Here is a 16102-nt window from a genome sequence, read left to right as displayed (position 1 = left end):
AAAGATTGTGATCCAAATTATTACATGTCATTAGTTGAAGACCTGTCATTAGATTATACAAGTTGCTAACCTCCTTCATTAATAATGTGATTGCTTTATAGATCATGTCTTTTAATTTTTATTGGTTGCCTTCTGCATGCAATATTTGATTGTGTACTGCTCTATCTGTCCCACTAAACTTGATTAAATAATTTATAGTAGTATAAGTTTATCCATAATATTATAAATAATTTTAAAATAACATGTACTATCAATTTTATATAAGTTCATTTTATAAAATAATTTAAATGATCTGTTAAATAATTTATCTCGAGAGTTAATAATGTAATAAAATAAATTATAACAAAATATAAATCATAATATAAACGAAACATCTACAGAAATTATAAATAATATAAGATAGAAGAATGTTTTTATGATTATTCTTGAAATATAAAATATTTTAAGATTATGTATATAATTGATTAAACTAGTAGTTGGATTATTTAGTATTTGTTGATTGAACCTAGGAATTTTATTCATAAATTAAAAAAGTTCCAAACCTTACAAAATTTGATAATTTCAAAGTTTGATCATGTCTAACCATATACGATTCTCGTATAGTTTCAATTTTGTTAGAGACACTATTCAATTTAAAAATAAACTTATTCACCAAAAAATGTAAAACCTTTACGATTTGGGTCAATTTTAGTCAAACCTTTAAAACTACCATATTTAGTCAAACTTTATATATTGTGTTTCTTTTTCAGCTATTTTTGAATCGAACCAGATTTATTGCCTATGTGTTATCCATGTCACTTCCAACTCATTAAAATTGACTGACATGGCACATTTCAAATCACTAACCCAAACCTAAACAAAACAAAGAGTAAATCAAATAAAATTAAATCCAACTCAACCAAATCAATTCAAAGATCGTTTTTTAAAACTTATAAATATTTTAAAAATTAATATTAATTTTATTTCATTTAATAAAATGATAGGTATGTAATTAATTTAATTGTTTTTATTAAATAGATAAAAAATTATAAAATTAAAATATTCAAAATCACTAATAAATTTTTCTTGAATCTTTTTCGAAATTTAATTAATATGTTTCTTTATTATAAGACGAACGGAACGAATTTTTTCCCTAATGTTTTCCTCGCTAATTCTTCACCGAATCTATTATGAAACACGAAATTTCCCTGACAACTCAAAGCGGACCGCCAAAAACTTTTCCGGCGGTCTTCCTCGACCTGTTCTTCCATAGAAGAACAGGCCTTGTTCTTCCATGAGAAGAACAGATCTGCGTCTGTTTTTCCCATGGAAGAACAGACCCGCGTCTGTTCTTCCATGGAGAAGAACAGATCGTCTGTTCTTCCATGGAAAACAGGTCGGGGAAGACGACCGCCAGAATTCGGCGGTCAGTTTGATTTTTTTTTGCGGCCGGAAAATCGTCGTTTTGGGATAGATTTAGAGAGAAAATTAGCGGTAATTAAAAATTTTTATATTAATTTTAGTTGATTTAATTTATATTTTTTGTTTAACTAATTAAAATTTATATAGAATTAATTAAAATTTAATTTTACTAAATTTATTAGTCGGGGTGAATTTTAATCGGAATAAAAATAAAATATTGAGATAATTAAGATTTATTTTAATTAAATATAATTTTAAATAAATTTTTCTAATAAATTTATTTATATTTAATTTAAAAATTAATTATTGATTGATTCGATTTGGTTTGTTTGGTTTGGTTGGTTTAGTGGTTTAGGATATTGCCATATCAGTCAATTTTGATGAGTTGGGAGTGATATGGATGACACATAGGCAATAAATCCGGTTCGATTCGAAAATGACTGAAAAAGAAACACAATATATAAGGTTTGGCTAAATATGGTGGTTTTTAAAAATTTGGCTAAAATAGACCCACACTGCAAAAGTTTGGCATTTTTTTAGAAAATAAGCCTTAAAAATACGTATAAAAATTATACATGAAAAAAGTTCATTTTCTGTAAATTTAAATAGTGCAATTTATATATTTATATCCACCATTTAATGGTATACATAATTTTATAGTTTAATCATGTCATCTTGTGGTCATGATCCCATGACTAATTATTGGCCGTTGCAGTATTTGTCACATCTTTATTTGTTATTATTAAAACTTTAAAAAATCAATTTTAATTTTTTAACATTAAATACAATATCTCTAAAATAAGGATATGGATTTCTTCAAATTCAAATAAGCTTAAGTAGGTCAAGTTTACAATCTACGTGTAGATTAATTTAATTAAAATTGTTTTTTTTAGTTAAAATAATTAAATTAAATATATAATTCAACTATTTTGATGATTAATGATGTTTGTTCACTGATATTCTTTAGTACATTAGACTTTAGAGATAATAGTACCACATACTATGTTTTTTAAAAAACAATTATTGCTAGAGAAAAGAATTATTTTGAGAAAACAAACTTTCTTCTTTGTTTTCAAAATAATAAATCCCAAATTACACTACCTCCAAAAAAAGTTGAATTAGTTGAGCCATAAAGACTGAAAATGGATGAATTTTTTTTTTTTTTTTGATAATTGGAGGAGGGGGGAGCGCTTGTGCGAGGAATTGAACCCACGACCTTGACAGTTTGCTGTCCAGCGCTTATACCATTTGAGCTACAGCTCGTTGGTTACTACGCAATAAACGTACAAATTGTGGAGATCTGGACTTAATTAGTGTATTAAAGATATATTTATATATTATTGCGAGAATTTATAAATTGAACACGGTTCCTTTTTTTCTATATAATTACAAAATGGTTCAAATCTTGTAAAAGAGACAATTTTGTTTACAGTTCACTTCACACATGAATTTTGTCCTTTTAATGTTTTGTTGGGATTTAGGACATTTAGAATAAGATTGAATATTAGCTACCTATAATATTAATGTTTCACTATATTTGTTGATTGTTAGTAAGAAATCTATTTTTTCCTACGTATATAAGATTATTGTAGATACGGTATAAAATTCGATCAAAAATTACAACTTCGATTCTCTCTTTCTACTGTAACAAAAAAAAAACTTGCTTAGTTCCATTATTTATTTCGAAAAGAAATTATCCTAAATCGGTGGATGTGACATGATATTATGTTAATGAATTTCCGAGTTGCATATAGAGATATATACTCGATTAAAAATAAACCAAACAGAATTAAAATCTTCCAATTTTTAAAATATAACTCACCAAAAGTTCAAGAAACTAGTTTTTTTTTTCAAATCGAATTAGCCGATTTAGCCGATCTTTCATTTTGGTTTGGTTATATCCTAACAAGTTTTATGTCCAAAACAGAATATATAATCGAAAACCAATTCTTTCATAATAATAAATTAAATTAAATTAATCGTTTCAAATCAATTTTTCAATTTTTGAATAGCCTTAATTGCATGATCTATATGCTTAAAATGATAAAATCATTTGCTTAAAGAAGTTGATAAAGTTGGGTTGGAGAGATTGATCTATGAAGTCAACTACTTCAATAAAATTTATTAGTGATAATTAAAAAACTTGTTAGATGAGAGTCAATTAATTATCACATAAATGCTGGCCCTTGATTATAATTAATGATCAAAGTATTATTTTTTTCTTTTTTAGCAGTCTATCTGTCAAATATAGGATGCTCGGAAATGTGGTAGTCACGTCACAAAGGCAAAGTTGAGGTTTGCAATTGAACTTTTTTAATTCCTTGCCTCTTTACTCTTCTACATCATCTACATGTATTTATTACATCTTGGTCTATTTGAAACTAAAAAAATCATCTTAAAAAATATAAATGTATTCTAATTTACTTTTATTAATAATTGTCTTTAATTTTTTTTTAATCAATTAGTAATTCATGTAAATTTTTTATAGAAATAGAATATTTAGAATAGAACATCTAAAAAAATGATTTTCAAAATAAAACGAGAAATTCAATTTCCAAAAATAGTTCAATTTAGGAGGGTCAAAATAGGCGAACACAATTTACATAAAGCAAATAAATAAATAACGAGCCATAATTGAACTTAAAACAGATCACCTCACCAGAGCCTAACTTAAGATTTTCTCAACTTCCTTTTAACTCGTCGTCAAGTTCAATCTATCAATACCATTTATTACAAAATGAATAGTGTAGATAAAAAAATATAATTTTAATTAAGTTAATACTCTATTTATTTTAGGCCTAATGTCTTAAAAAACCCTGATCTTTTAGCCCTTTTTCAATCATACCCTGACGTTGAAAATTTGTCAATTTTACCCTATTTTGCATTTTTGTGTTTCAATTGTACCCTGAAAAATTAAATTAACGTCTTTTGCGTTTGGAAATTTGTTTAAAACATTCTCCATGTCTCGCATATATTGATTGTATAATTTTAAAATTTATTTAAATTTAGTTAAATTAATTAAGAATTTAAATTAGTGTTAATTTGATTATGGTTTTTAGTTAGTTTTTAAAAATAAAGGACTTATTTATACTTTTTTGAATAAAAAAGAATTCAATTTCATGTTTAGACTTAATTAATTGAATGATTTCATCATTTAAGTAAAAAAATTAACAAAAATTAAAATATTGGGGTACAATTGAAAACGGAAAATTCAAAAGTGGGTAAAATTGACAAATTTTCAACGTCGGGGTGGAATTGAAAAAAAGTTTAAAGGTGAGGGTTTTTTGAGTGATTAGGCCTTTATTTTATAATGAATGATGTAGAACATATGACCCCATCAAGTTGAAATGAACTTGAGAATATCCTTATCCAGCTTGTTTACCCGAACCCATTTTAACTCGTTTAGAACAACTTAAAATGTGTCATATCATGTCAATCCTATCGAAAACGTGACCAATAAATACACTAAATTTATACACTAAATTTATCTTGCTGGTGTCTCACTTATCCTATTCATAATATAATTGACTTAAACATGTCGTATTGATTTAACTCATTTAATTTATTTATAGTAAATGATTTAAATGAGTCGTATTAATGGCTCATAATCGATCCACCAGATTTTACAGGCAGGTCATTTGGATTGTCGCGTATAACCCGTTCAATATTCGAGTTGTGCTCAAGTTGACCATAATTATGTCAACAGAGAAGACCGACAATGACACGAACACAACCTGCCAACCCATTTGCACGCTCCTAGTTCAATTGTTTTCTCTATATTGTAAGAGAGACTAAAATAAGTAGTTCCCATAACATCTTAGATAGATAGGATCTAATGATTTAAATTCAATTTTTGGATTACTTTTAGCAAAGAAAAAAAACACATGGAATGCCCACCGTAAACCCACAGATACACAGACCATTTTAATGTGCAAATTTACTAGACATGGCCAGGTTCTGCAGATCAAAATGAGCTTCACCTCTATTACTATTGGGCATGTGCAACAATGCAAAATCAGTAAGCATATGCAGAATGACTTATGATACAGTAAATAAACAAGTTTGTTTTCCCCCTAATAATCTCACTATCTCACTTTGCAAAGAAAATTATCCTAAGACCAAACACTGCAAAATCCAGTCCTATAATGTAATATTTGCATATTTCAGATTACAAAAACTATTACCTCACCTGATCAACCTCCTTGCTCGGTACAATTTGCGGAGGTCGTCGGCAAAGTCAAGATAGCCGCAGCGCTAAAAATATTACGCTTTACTTTTGGTAAGGATGATACCTACTGGTCCCAGCACTACCACCATTCTCACTGCCTCCAGATCCCCTACTACTCCCATGACCACCATTCGCAGCACCGCTTCCGTATCCTTTACCATTTCCGTAACTACCGCTATCGCTGCTTCTTCCATATCCCTTACCACCGGCATATCCTGCACTGCTGTTATTGTACATAATTGAGGCACCATAACCGCTGCCTCCATATCCCCCACCACCATACATCATTGGACCACCAAACCCAAATCCATAACCATATCCACCATAGCCGGCATAAAAGGCATTGGCATTTCCATAGCCTCCTCCATAGCCTCCATAAGCACTGTAGCCACTATATCCGCCATAGGCACCATACTCTCGGCCCATTTTTCCACCATAGAAACCCTCCGAACTATGGCCAGAGCCGTATCCACTTGCAGTATTGCTGAATCCCGCGTGAGACTTTGGAGTGTAATTAAAATCACCGCAATTTCTTTTTGGGACAGCCCTTTTAATCTCCACCTGATTTGTAATAAGGACTCGAGTTATAAGCATTTCATTTAAGTAACACGCTAAATTGTTGTAGAATTTTAAATATTCACTTACCGGTTTTCCTCCAAGTTCATGTGTTCTGCGCGTTGAAAAAATCTGTTCAACAGAATCTTCAGTATCAAAAGTGACAAACCCAAAGCCCCTAGACCGTCCAGTTTTATGATCCAGCATAATCTGGTACTCAACAATGTTACCATAAGCAGAAAAGTACTGCCTTAGGTCATCTGCAATGAAAGCAATATAGTTAAAAGAGTGCAGCAATTTAGCAAACTTCAAAAAATAAGAATATTAAACAGGATAGCGGAACTATACCTTCAGTCAACATTGGCGGTATTCCGCCAACAAAAATTTTCTTGGCTCTGACGACCCCTTTGACCTCCATATCCTCTCTTGGAACTGTCCTCTTTACTTCAACCTGACATGTGAATGGCATGAGAAGAAGTTTCAGAAAACTGAAATCTATTGCTCAACTCAAATGTAAAAAGGAGAAAAAAGGCCAATCAAATTTATTGAAAGTTTTAATTTCTCATGAAATAAAAAGGGCATGAGAAATACCGCTCTGCTATCAATGACATGGTCTTCCTCCAAAACCCTATCAGCAGCAGCTACGTCAGCAAATGTAACAAATCCAAAACCCCTAGGCCTTCCAGAATGTTTATCCCTCATAATAACAGAGTCTGTGATTTCTCCAAACTTACCAAAGTAACTGGTGAAGGTTTCTGCAAGCAGATCAACATCATAACAATATGAAAAAAAAGGATAATTGAAAATGACAACATAAATTTAGTGGTCAAGGAAAAAGCCAAGCACCTTCAGTATGTACCATAAATGTTTTAAAAAGGGAAAAAGAATAGAAAAATAACAATAATAATAATACAACCAGTAAAATTCATGCTTCTACTATCCGTGGCCATCTATACTAAAAGGTTCATAATCATAATTATGCTCTCAATCAAAGAGATACAAGTTACTCTTTCTCTAATTTCTCATCTTTTGTTGCTGCTGTTCAATGCGGGTTTCATAATGAATATGTGCGTTTTTACACCGATGTTAATAAATTCATCCAGATTTCTAATTAAACAAAGAAAAAACACATAATCCTTCTAGACCTGGAAATTTTACCAAATAGAGATTGTACTCCGCTTTTTTGAGTTAATTCTATTATATTGATATTTGTTCATACTTTTATTGTCATGAAATTTGTGTTAACAATCCTACGATCACTCATATTAGTTTGTAATTTCTCGTCTTTCAAATTCAGAACAAGAGGTTTGTGTCAACAGTCCTATAATCACTAATTCCCAAGATTAAAAAATAAAAGCACATTGTTCAACTAAGTAACAGCCTATAAAACAAATAAAATTGAAAACAATAGCAATATCGAAAAATCGAATACCTTCAGTAGTTTCCCAAGAGATGCCACCAACAAAGAGCTTTCTATCAAACAATAATAAGAATAAGAAAGACACAATCATTATAACATCTCCATTGAAAATCTCTAATCTCTAGGGCTTTTAAAACCCTAAAACAACAAAACAAAGCACCTATTACATTAACTAAACTAAACTAAAACTATACTAAACTAAACTAACTAACCCTTGAGAAGACTCAGAAGAAGAATTCTGATTATTATGAACTAATGATTGCCTTCTCCCATTGCCACCACCTCCGACACCGCCTAACTCATTTTGAGTTTGAATTGCTTGATTATTATTATTACCGTTATAATAATCGTCTTCTAATTCTTCTTCTTCGCCATTAAAGGGTATTATGTTGTTAGTGTCGTCTTCTTCGAATTGAATCCGTTCTTGTCCATAATCGTAATCCATTATTTTTTCCGATGTCTCTAAACTTTCATGTAATCAAATTAAACCACTGATTGAATTTTGGAAAAACCTAATAATTAGTATTACTTAATTTAGGGTTTTTGAGTGTGAGTGAGACTGTCTTGAGAGAGAGGGAAACTATTGAGGGTTTTCGTTTCTTATTAATTTATTAATTTTTCTTTTTTTATGATTATTTATGTTGCATTTGCAGGGAAAATTAATCACGACACTTGGATACGACGTCGTGTTGGATGAAAGAACATTGAAACGATGTCGTATATGAGAGCATCAAAATTATATGAATTTCATCTCGTGTGTTTTTTGGGGTCTAAAATTAAACAAACAAAATTACATGAGACAAGTCGTTTTACATGAAGCTAGATAAACTAAAATCTTGTTGGAAATTTATCATGAAAAAAAGATTTAAATTAATTCATGCAAATTATGCTGCTTCTTTTTTTCCAATCTTATATGCGTAGAGATGAAGCAGCATTTGTACAACAACTTTTAAAAAGAAAATTAATTACTTATAAATGTATTTAACTATTCGTTTAATTAAAAAACTTACTAAAAAATCAAAGAGAAATTGGAACCTCAACTTTGTACCTTTTTAATAGTTTTCAAAGAATAAAATCACTTTTATTTTTATTTATCAATTAAAAATTTGACAATTAGTGTATGCGGATTGTTAACCTAAAATAATTAATAACTGTATTTGATATATAAAATTCCAATACAAGAATTTTATAATACGAATTACACCATACATATGAATACATTTAATTGTACATGCTATCAAATCAATCTATTTAATTTTATGTTCAAATACATTTAAACTAGTAAAGAATTGATTTTTCATTTAGAAATGAGATTAATCGTGCAGTATCAAATTCAAATTCGCTTAATTTCATATCATGTTTTGTCATTTAATCTTATTGTGTCTAAAATGCTAACTCTACCCCCAACCAAGCAAACCTAATCCACCATCACCATGTGCAACATATCCTTGAACACAATCAAATGCAATACCCCAACAAGAACACCACCAACTACCAAGCAACAGAACCAGGAATCATAAGAGTTTGCATAAACATGTAAACCACATAGTTGCAACCATCATTGCAAGATAGAACTTTTAAACTCTAGGTCAAAGTTTCACCTTTCTTGGCTTTTAGTGCACTTCTCTAATTAACTAAAGAACCTGAAACGTTACATCACTAACAACACACTACAAAGAACATTTATACAATTTTACAATAGAAAAACATAACTTTACACTTTTTTGGTCTAGGCTAAGCACCAATGTTATGAACACTGCTTACCAGCAAGAATTACGAGTCATCCCCACCGCACGCATAGTTTAGTGATCGGTAATGCTGTAACTCGACCGAAGAGTAAGTTCAATTCCTCTTTTCGCATTTGTTATAAAAAAAATATACTGCAACTAATCATCTAGCTCATCATCATCATCATCGTCATCAACGAATTCTTCTTCCTCCTCTTCATCAATCTCTTCTACTTCATCATCATCGCTTACAATAAACCCTTGAAGCGTTTCATCCTCATCCTCCTCATCCTCGTCCTCCTCTCCCTCATCATCAACAACTGATACACTTTTCTTTTGCAAAGAAGCTTTCTTAGTTTTGGTTTTCCTTTCATCCTTTGATCTTGTTGAATATTTAGATCTCCCCATCTTTCTTACTTTAGCCACAATTTCCTTATCCTCTTCACTCTCGCCGCTCCAATCATCCTCATCGTCATCATCGTTGCCTACTCCTTTCTTCCTCTTTTTCTTTACCCTCTTATTTCTACCATTAGCGGAACTACCATCGTCATCATTATCGCTATCTAGCTTACTTTCTTCAAGAAACCAATCCCAATTTCTAGCATCTTTAATTCTTTGCTTCGGATAACAATCAAATTCATGCCCAATTATAAGAAATCCAAACTCTGCAATCCCAAGTTAACCAAAATTACTTCAAATTCTATAAAATTTAATCAAAATCATAATGCTAAATAAAAGCTTTGAAAAAGAACAAACCTTTAACAGGATCAATCGTTGAAAGCTCAACTCTTTCTAAATCCCCACTCTCCAAATCCATTGCTTCTGCATTTTCAACACATCAATTTAAAAAAATTAAAATCAAACTCTGAACTAATTAAAACAGCTGAACAAACCAAATAAATTACAAACCTTTATTAACACTTCCAATTCTCTTCAGATTGAACCAAACCGGGTTTTGGCTCGAAATACAGAACCAGTCACCAACTGCCAACTCACCCTTCTCAAGCTTTCTGTAAACCCTAATTTCTCTATTTTTATCATCACTGACACTGCTGCTTCTTACCCAAATTGGATTCTTCCCAATAACTTGAAATGAAACCCTAGGCTCTGTTTGGTTTTCAATTTTGAACAGAACGTGCCGGCGGGACACTGTTCTATCTTTTGTGTTAAACCGTAAACCTCTACCAAACACGGCCTTGGAATTACCCTCCTCTTCTACATCAATTTTCGATCCGTCGTCTCCTTCAATCTCCATGAGAGCTAAAGAAAAAAAAAACGACATAAGAAACTTGAAATTGAACTGTTTTATTGGCGGTCAATGAAACGACGTCGGATGAAGAGAGACGGCAACGGTTTTGGTTATTTGGATCCATCTATTTTTTTATTTCTAAAGAAAAGGGGCAAATATATCCCTAATGTCTGAAATCAGGTGCAAATATACCCATAACGTTTAAAAAGAGGCAAATAAAATTCTTATGTCTTTGAAAAGAGGCAAATAACCGTTTTCATAAATCGTGTACAGTGTAAAAAAATTGATGACACGTCGAACATGAATCCTGCATGTCATTCAAGAATTGCATCTTTTCATCTTTTTTTATTATTAAAAAAATAATTTCAAAATTAAAAATCCTAAAATTTCAAATTTAAATCAATCAATAACCCTAATTTAAGGCGTGAAAGTAAAATCAGACAAAAAAATTCAATATAGTAAAGAACCGTAATGGCTTCTAGTTTAGGAAAAGGCTCGTCCTTAACGTTTGGGGAAAATATTCGATGGAATGTCAAATAGGATTCAAGAATGTTAACGAACTGTTTTTAAAAAAAAGGGCTTATTTGTCCTTTCTAAAAACTGTTAGAAGCTTATATGTCCCTTTTTGGACTTTACGGGCATTACTGTTTTCCTAACCTCAAACATTAGGGGCATATTTGACTATTTCCCCTCTATCCTACAGATTAGAAGAGCTTGCATTGAAATGCGAGTTACTGTCGAGACTTGTATTGATGAAATTATCAATGTCGATGTTTTCAAGCTTCTGTCCTCAGCTTCCGTGTCACTTTAGAGCAATACCCACTTCTTCTTCTTCGCTCACAAAACCATGTTTCAGAGCTTTCTCCACCACTACAGTTAGAGGTAAGTTATTTGTTTAATTCCTGTAATTCTTACTTAAAAGCAGACATTTTTAATGTTGTTCCATGTTGGCAGCTGATGCTGATGGATCATCATCATCATCCACCCGTGTTGGCTTTCTGGGTTTGGGAATTATGGGTACTCCAATGGCACACAATCTCATTAAAGCTGGGTATGAAATTGAAACAGAAATAATTATGTATTAGATTGAGACATGTTAGAGATTTTAATGTCTGAAGGAGGTTTAGTTATGTTTTTATGTTTGGAATTTGTAGATGTGATGTGACTGTTTGGAATAGGACCAAGAGCAAATGTGATACTCTCATCAGCTTAGGTGCAAAGTAAGTAAAAGTAACCAACCTCTTTATTACTCTTCATTCCTTTAGTTTTACTTTGATATGATTATCGCGTTACCGAGAAAAACGTGAATGACTGTCGATAAGAAACTAACACATTCGTGAACGATGTCTCGCACTAATAATTGTTCATTCATACAGATATAAGCCTTCTCCTAAAGAAGTAGCTGATGCCTGTGATGTCACATTTGCCATGCTTGCTGATCCTGAAAGCGCAGTGCGTATGCTTTTGATATAGTTAATTGCCTGTTAATGCTCCTAACTGGCGGAACTTATAGCAGCTTTGTTTCAGGTGGAAGTTGCGTGTGGGAAGCATGGAGCAGCAAGCGGCATGGTCCCAGGGAAAGGGTACTAATTCCTTGTTTTTTCTCGTGATACTCTGCTGTGTTCTAGTCATGCCCGGCATTGAAAAGAAATTTACTGCAGTCATCTGATTATGTTTGCCATTTACTTGATTTGGTGTTTCGTACTTTTGTTCTTAATAGTAGCAAGGGTTGCTTCGTAGACGGAACATGCTTGTAGTTACAAACTGTCAATTTCATCAAAATGAGCTTCTGTGTTACTTTATTCCTTAATTCTTGCTGGGGAACGACCTATTGGTTGCAAGTTGCAACTTTACAAATCATTATAAAAGCTGAAGTACTTGTTTAGTTGATGATTCAAATTTCAGAATAGAAGTTGTCCGTTCTTCTAAAAAATAACTATCAATACATCACTCAGTCTTTTTCAAATTGTTTGCCCATGATTCATAACTCAGTTATGCCTGTATACTAATGCTAGGTATGTGGATATTTCAACTGTTGATGGAGGTACTTCTAAATTGATTAGCGGACACATCAAAGATACTGGGGCATTGTTTTTGGAGGTGAAGATATCTTCTTTTTGTAACTGTGAGTTCGCTTGGTTTAAATCAATTGGCAATCGTATTCAAAGTAATGCTCTTTTAAAAGGCTAAGCATCTTCCAACAGGCTCCTGTCTCTGGCTCTAAGAAACCAGCAGAAGATGGGCAGCTAATATTTCTTACTGCAGGTAAGAGTTTATTGCTCTTATAATCTAACATGCGTAGAATTTCGGCAGCAATTCCATAGTCTTACTGCAGAACAGTTTTGCATGAAGTGGTTGTTTTTTAGAACCAAACACAAAACCTTGTGGTTGATCTACATAATTTATTCAACTCCATGCAACAACGGCAGAGATTGAAACATTTGGAAATTTCTGATACAATGTAATAAGGTCATTGAGCGACGAGATTCAGAGTTCGAATCTTTTCCATAGTTTTGTTCGTGACTTGTGTTTTTATCATAAGATAAGCTAGAAATACTTTGATCTTTGTTCCATAACACAGTGAATGACCTAGTAGAAACTGAGGCATAAGGTCCCATGTTTCAGGTGACAAATCTCTGTACGAAACAGCGGCTCCATTCTTAGACATTATGGGGAAGGTATTTTAACTTTCCTCTGCTATCCAGCAATTTAAAACGCTCTTCTACTATTTCACATATGGAATTATGATTTTTTCCAGTCAAGATTTTACCTTGGGGATGTCGGAAATGGGGCTGCAATGAAACTTGTTGTCAACATGATCATGGGAAGGTAATAGAGGGTTCTTAATTCTTTTCCTGCTTATTGTTTTTAATTTCTGCTTTCGCTTACTGACACTCTGCCGTGTGCCGTTTTCAACAATTTGCAGTATGATGGCCACCTTTTCTGAAGGAATTCTTCTTGGTGAGAAAGTCGGACTAGACCCAAACACAATAGTTGAGGTACTCAATCACCAAATCGTAGCTTAATTGGCTGTAATTTTTGCATTATTTCCTTGCATTTTGATTGGATTCTTCCCGAAAAATTCTTAAATAGACTCTATCCACTAGAGGTGTGCATTCGGTTCAAACAGAACTGAAATTTTTTTATCTTTCTTAAATCGCATTGAACTGAAATTTTAAAAAATTAAGAATTTTCAAACCTAACTAAACTAGTGAGTTCATTCAATTTTTCGGTTCAATTTGGTTATTTCGATTCAGTTTGTACTACAATTGGACCAGATTTTTTATGTTAAAAACTGAAATCGAACCAAAAACTAATTGTGGTCGAATTTGTCGGTTCCGTTATTCGGTTTTTGTACTCCTACTGTCCACAGGGTCATCTGTGGGCATAGTCAATGAAATTGTTACACATCATTAATTCTAGGCCTAATGGCTGAAAAAAAGTCAAACCTTTACGACTTGTTGTAATTTAAACCAAACCTTTAAATTTTTGTAATAATAGCCAAATTGCACTTTTTATGTGAAATTTTTTGAGTTTTTTTTTTTGAGTTTTTTGCCACTTCTTGTGACTTTGAATATATTATTATTCATCAAAAAATAATAATAGCCTAATATCCTAATTGAAAACAGCAAATTTGGCCACCAATTTGACTAGTATTGCAAAAAAAAAATGTAATTTGGCTATCATTGTAAAAATTAAAAAGGTTTGGTTTAAATTACAACAAGTCGTAAAGGTTTGACTTTTTTTTGGCTATTAGACCTTTATTCTATGTAATTGATGGAGTTGTAGGTAGTGTCACAGGGTGCTATAAGTGCACCAATGTACTCTATGAAAGGTCCGTCTATGATCAAATCTCTCTACCCTACCGCGTTCCCCTTAAAGCATCAACAAAAGGTTTGTGTATGATTCAAATTTCTTTGTAAGCACCGTAAAAATTAAACGATATTGTCTAAAAGGAAGATTAATGCATTGTTATCAGGATTTGAGACTTGCTCTGGGATTAGCAGAATCTGTTTCGCAACCAACCCCAATCGCTGCTGCTGCAAATGAACTATACAAGGTAGCTAAAAGTCATGGCCTGAGTGACAGTGATTTTTCTGCAGTCATTGAAGCATTGAGAGTCAAATTGCAGTCATGAGCTGAACAGAAATGACACCAAAAGTCTTAAACAGACTAAATCTCTAGTAATGGTGTATTTGGTTCGAATGAATTTTACGAGATTTTGTGAAATCTATTGCTAAATGAATATAGCTGAGTTTTATTTATATAGAAATTTATTTAGTCACTTTGTTCGCATTTAGGGAAAGCTAAATTCTATGCTTAATCAGTTTAGCTGATAAACATAATTATATGGATAAGTTTAGCTGATAAACATAATCACGTACAACTGCAAATTTTTAAAGTGAATCAGTATTATTGCAAATAATTTACGGTTTATGATGAAAAAAAAGTGTTGATTCAAAAAAAAGAACCGTATATTTGGTTATGTTTTAATAAAGGCTTAATGCCTTAAAAAACTCCGACCTTTTAGCCCCTTTTCAATAATACCCTGACGTTGTAAATTTGTCAATTTTACCCTATTTTGCATTTTTGTGTTTCAATTGTACCCTAAAATATTAAATTAATGCCTTTTTTATTTGAAAAAATTTAAAAATATTCTCCACGACTAATATATATTAATTGCATGTTTTTAAAATTTATTTAAATTTAGTTAAATTAATTAGGAATTTAAATTAGTGTTAATTTGATTATGGTTTTTAATTAGTTTTTAAAAATAAAGGACTTATTTGTACTTTTTTGAATACAAAAGAATTTAATTTCATCTTTATACTTAGTTAATTGAATGATTTCATCATTTAAGTAAAAAAATTAGCAAAAATTAAAAAATTGGGGTACAATTGAAAACGGAAAATTCAAAAGTGGGTAAAATTGACAAATTTGCAACGTCAGGGTAGAATTGAAAAAAACATTAAAGGTCAGGGGTTTTTGAGTGATTAGGCCTTTAATAAAATGGGGTAGTTTTCAATTTTTCCCATATTAATTCATATAATTTCTTCGGCTAAGACTGATTGTAAATTTACATGAGGATTGACAAAATACTGAAAATGGAATTTGGACTTTTCATGGATCACTCTCATAATATACTCATATTTATTTTTCAATTATCCCATACTATAGTTGTAAGTAAAAAACGCATATTTAATTAGTTTTAAATTATTTTTTGTTAGGTGATCTAATAACCGAGTTGCGTAAGTTCTCGTGCAAAATACTAGGTCTATTTCAACTCATTAGAAATGGTTCTCAAACTTAACTGAATTCATTTTATCTGTAATTGCTTCTGATATGATGGAATAAAAATTTATTTTGATTTTAAAAAAAAGATTAGGAAATTTAAGAAAAAAAATAGAGCAAATTACTATGAGACACCCCGCATATATCACAATTAACAGTTTGATAACTCTTGTTTGTAAATTCTATTTAATGGTCTCTCACTTTCGATTTCGCTAATTATTAGGCCTTTA

At 31.4% G+C, this 16102-nt stretch overlaps 3 protein-coding genes across 4 annotated transcripts; 1 reads left to right on the top strand and 2 right to left on the bottom strand.

Annotated features, from left to right (window-relative positions):
* Nucleotides 1-5227: 5227 nt before the first annotated feature.
* On the bottom strand, nucleotides 5228-8214 carry LOC126683154 (heterogeneous nuclear ribonucleoprotein 1). Its single transcript, XM_050378988.2, has 6 exons — nucleotides 7817-8214; nucleotides 7617-7657; nucleotides 6776-6939; nucleotides 6533-6635; nucleotides 6275-6444; nucleotides 5228-6190 (listed from the first exon to the last, which is right to left on the bottom strand). Exons 1-6 carry the CDS (start codon nucleotides 8047-8049, stop codon nucleotides 5672-5674), a joined length of 1230 nt encoding a protein of 409 aa, XP_050234945.1. The 5' UTR covers nucleotides 8050-8214; the 3' UTR covers nucleotides 5228-5671.
* An 882-nt stretch (nucleotides 8215-9096) lies between these two features.
* Nucleotides 9097-10631, bottom strand: LOC126679910 (uncharacterized). The gene is made up of 3 exons (XM_050374931.2): nucleotides 10241-10631; nucleotides 10088-10153; nucleotides 9097-9996 (listed from the first exon to the last, which is right to left on the bottom strand). The coding sequence occupies exons 1-3, from the start codon at nucleotides 10611-10613 to the stop codon at nucleotides 9491-9493; spliced, it is 945 nt and encodes a 314-aa protein (XP_050230888.1). The 5' UTR covers nucleotides 10614-10631; the 3' UTR covers nucleotides 9097-9490.
* A 665-nt stretch (nucleotides 10632-11296) lies between these two features.
* On the top strand, nucleotides 11297-14865 carry LOC126683064 (glyoxylate/succinic semialdehyde reductase 2, chloroplastic). Of its 2 annotated transcripts, none has more exons than XM_050378893.2 (12): nucleotides 11297-11462; nucleotides 11541-11631; nucleotides 11735-11800; nucleotides 11957-12032; nucleotides 12108-12163; nucleotides 12596-12680; nucleotides 12785-12845; nucleotides 13206-13258; nucleotides 13339-13409; nucleotides 13507-13579; nucleotides 14370-14474; nucleotides 14560-14865. In XM_050378893.2, the coding sequence occupies exons 1-12, from the start codon at nucleotides 11333-11335 to the stop codon at nucleotides 14716-14718; spliced, it is 1026 nt and encodes a 341-aa protein (XP_050234850.1). In that variant the 5' UTR covers nucleotides 11297-11332; the 3' UTR covers nucleotides 14719-14865. The 2 variants fall into 2 exon arrangements, with proteins under 2 accessions (XP_050234850.1, XP_050234849.1); XM_050378892.2 differs by having other exon boundaries at nucleotides 11535-11631.
* Nucleotides 14866-16102: the final 1237 nt, after the last annotated feature.

This window comes from Mercurialis annua, linkage group LG5 (genome assembly GCF_937616625.2).
Source record: "Mercurialis annua linkage group LG5, ddMerAnnu1.2, whole genome shotgun sequence".
NCBI lineage: Eukaryota > Viridiplantae > Streptophyta > Magnoliopsida > Malpighiales > Euphorbiaceae > Mercurialis > Mercurialis annua.
This window is presented reverse-complemented; position numbering and strand designations above follow the sequence as displayed.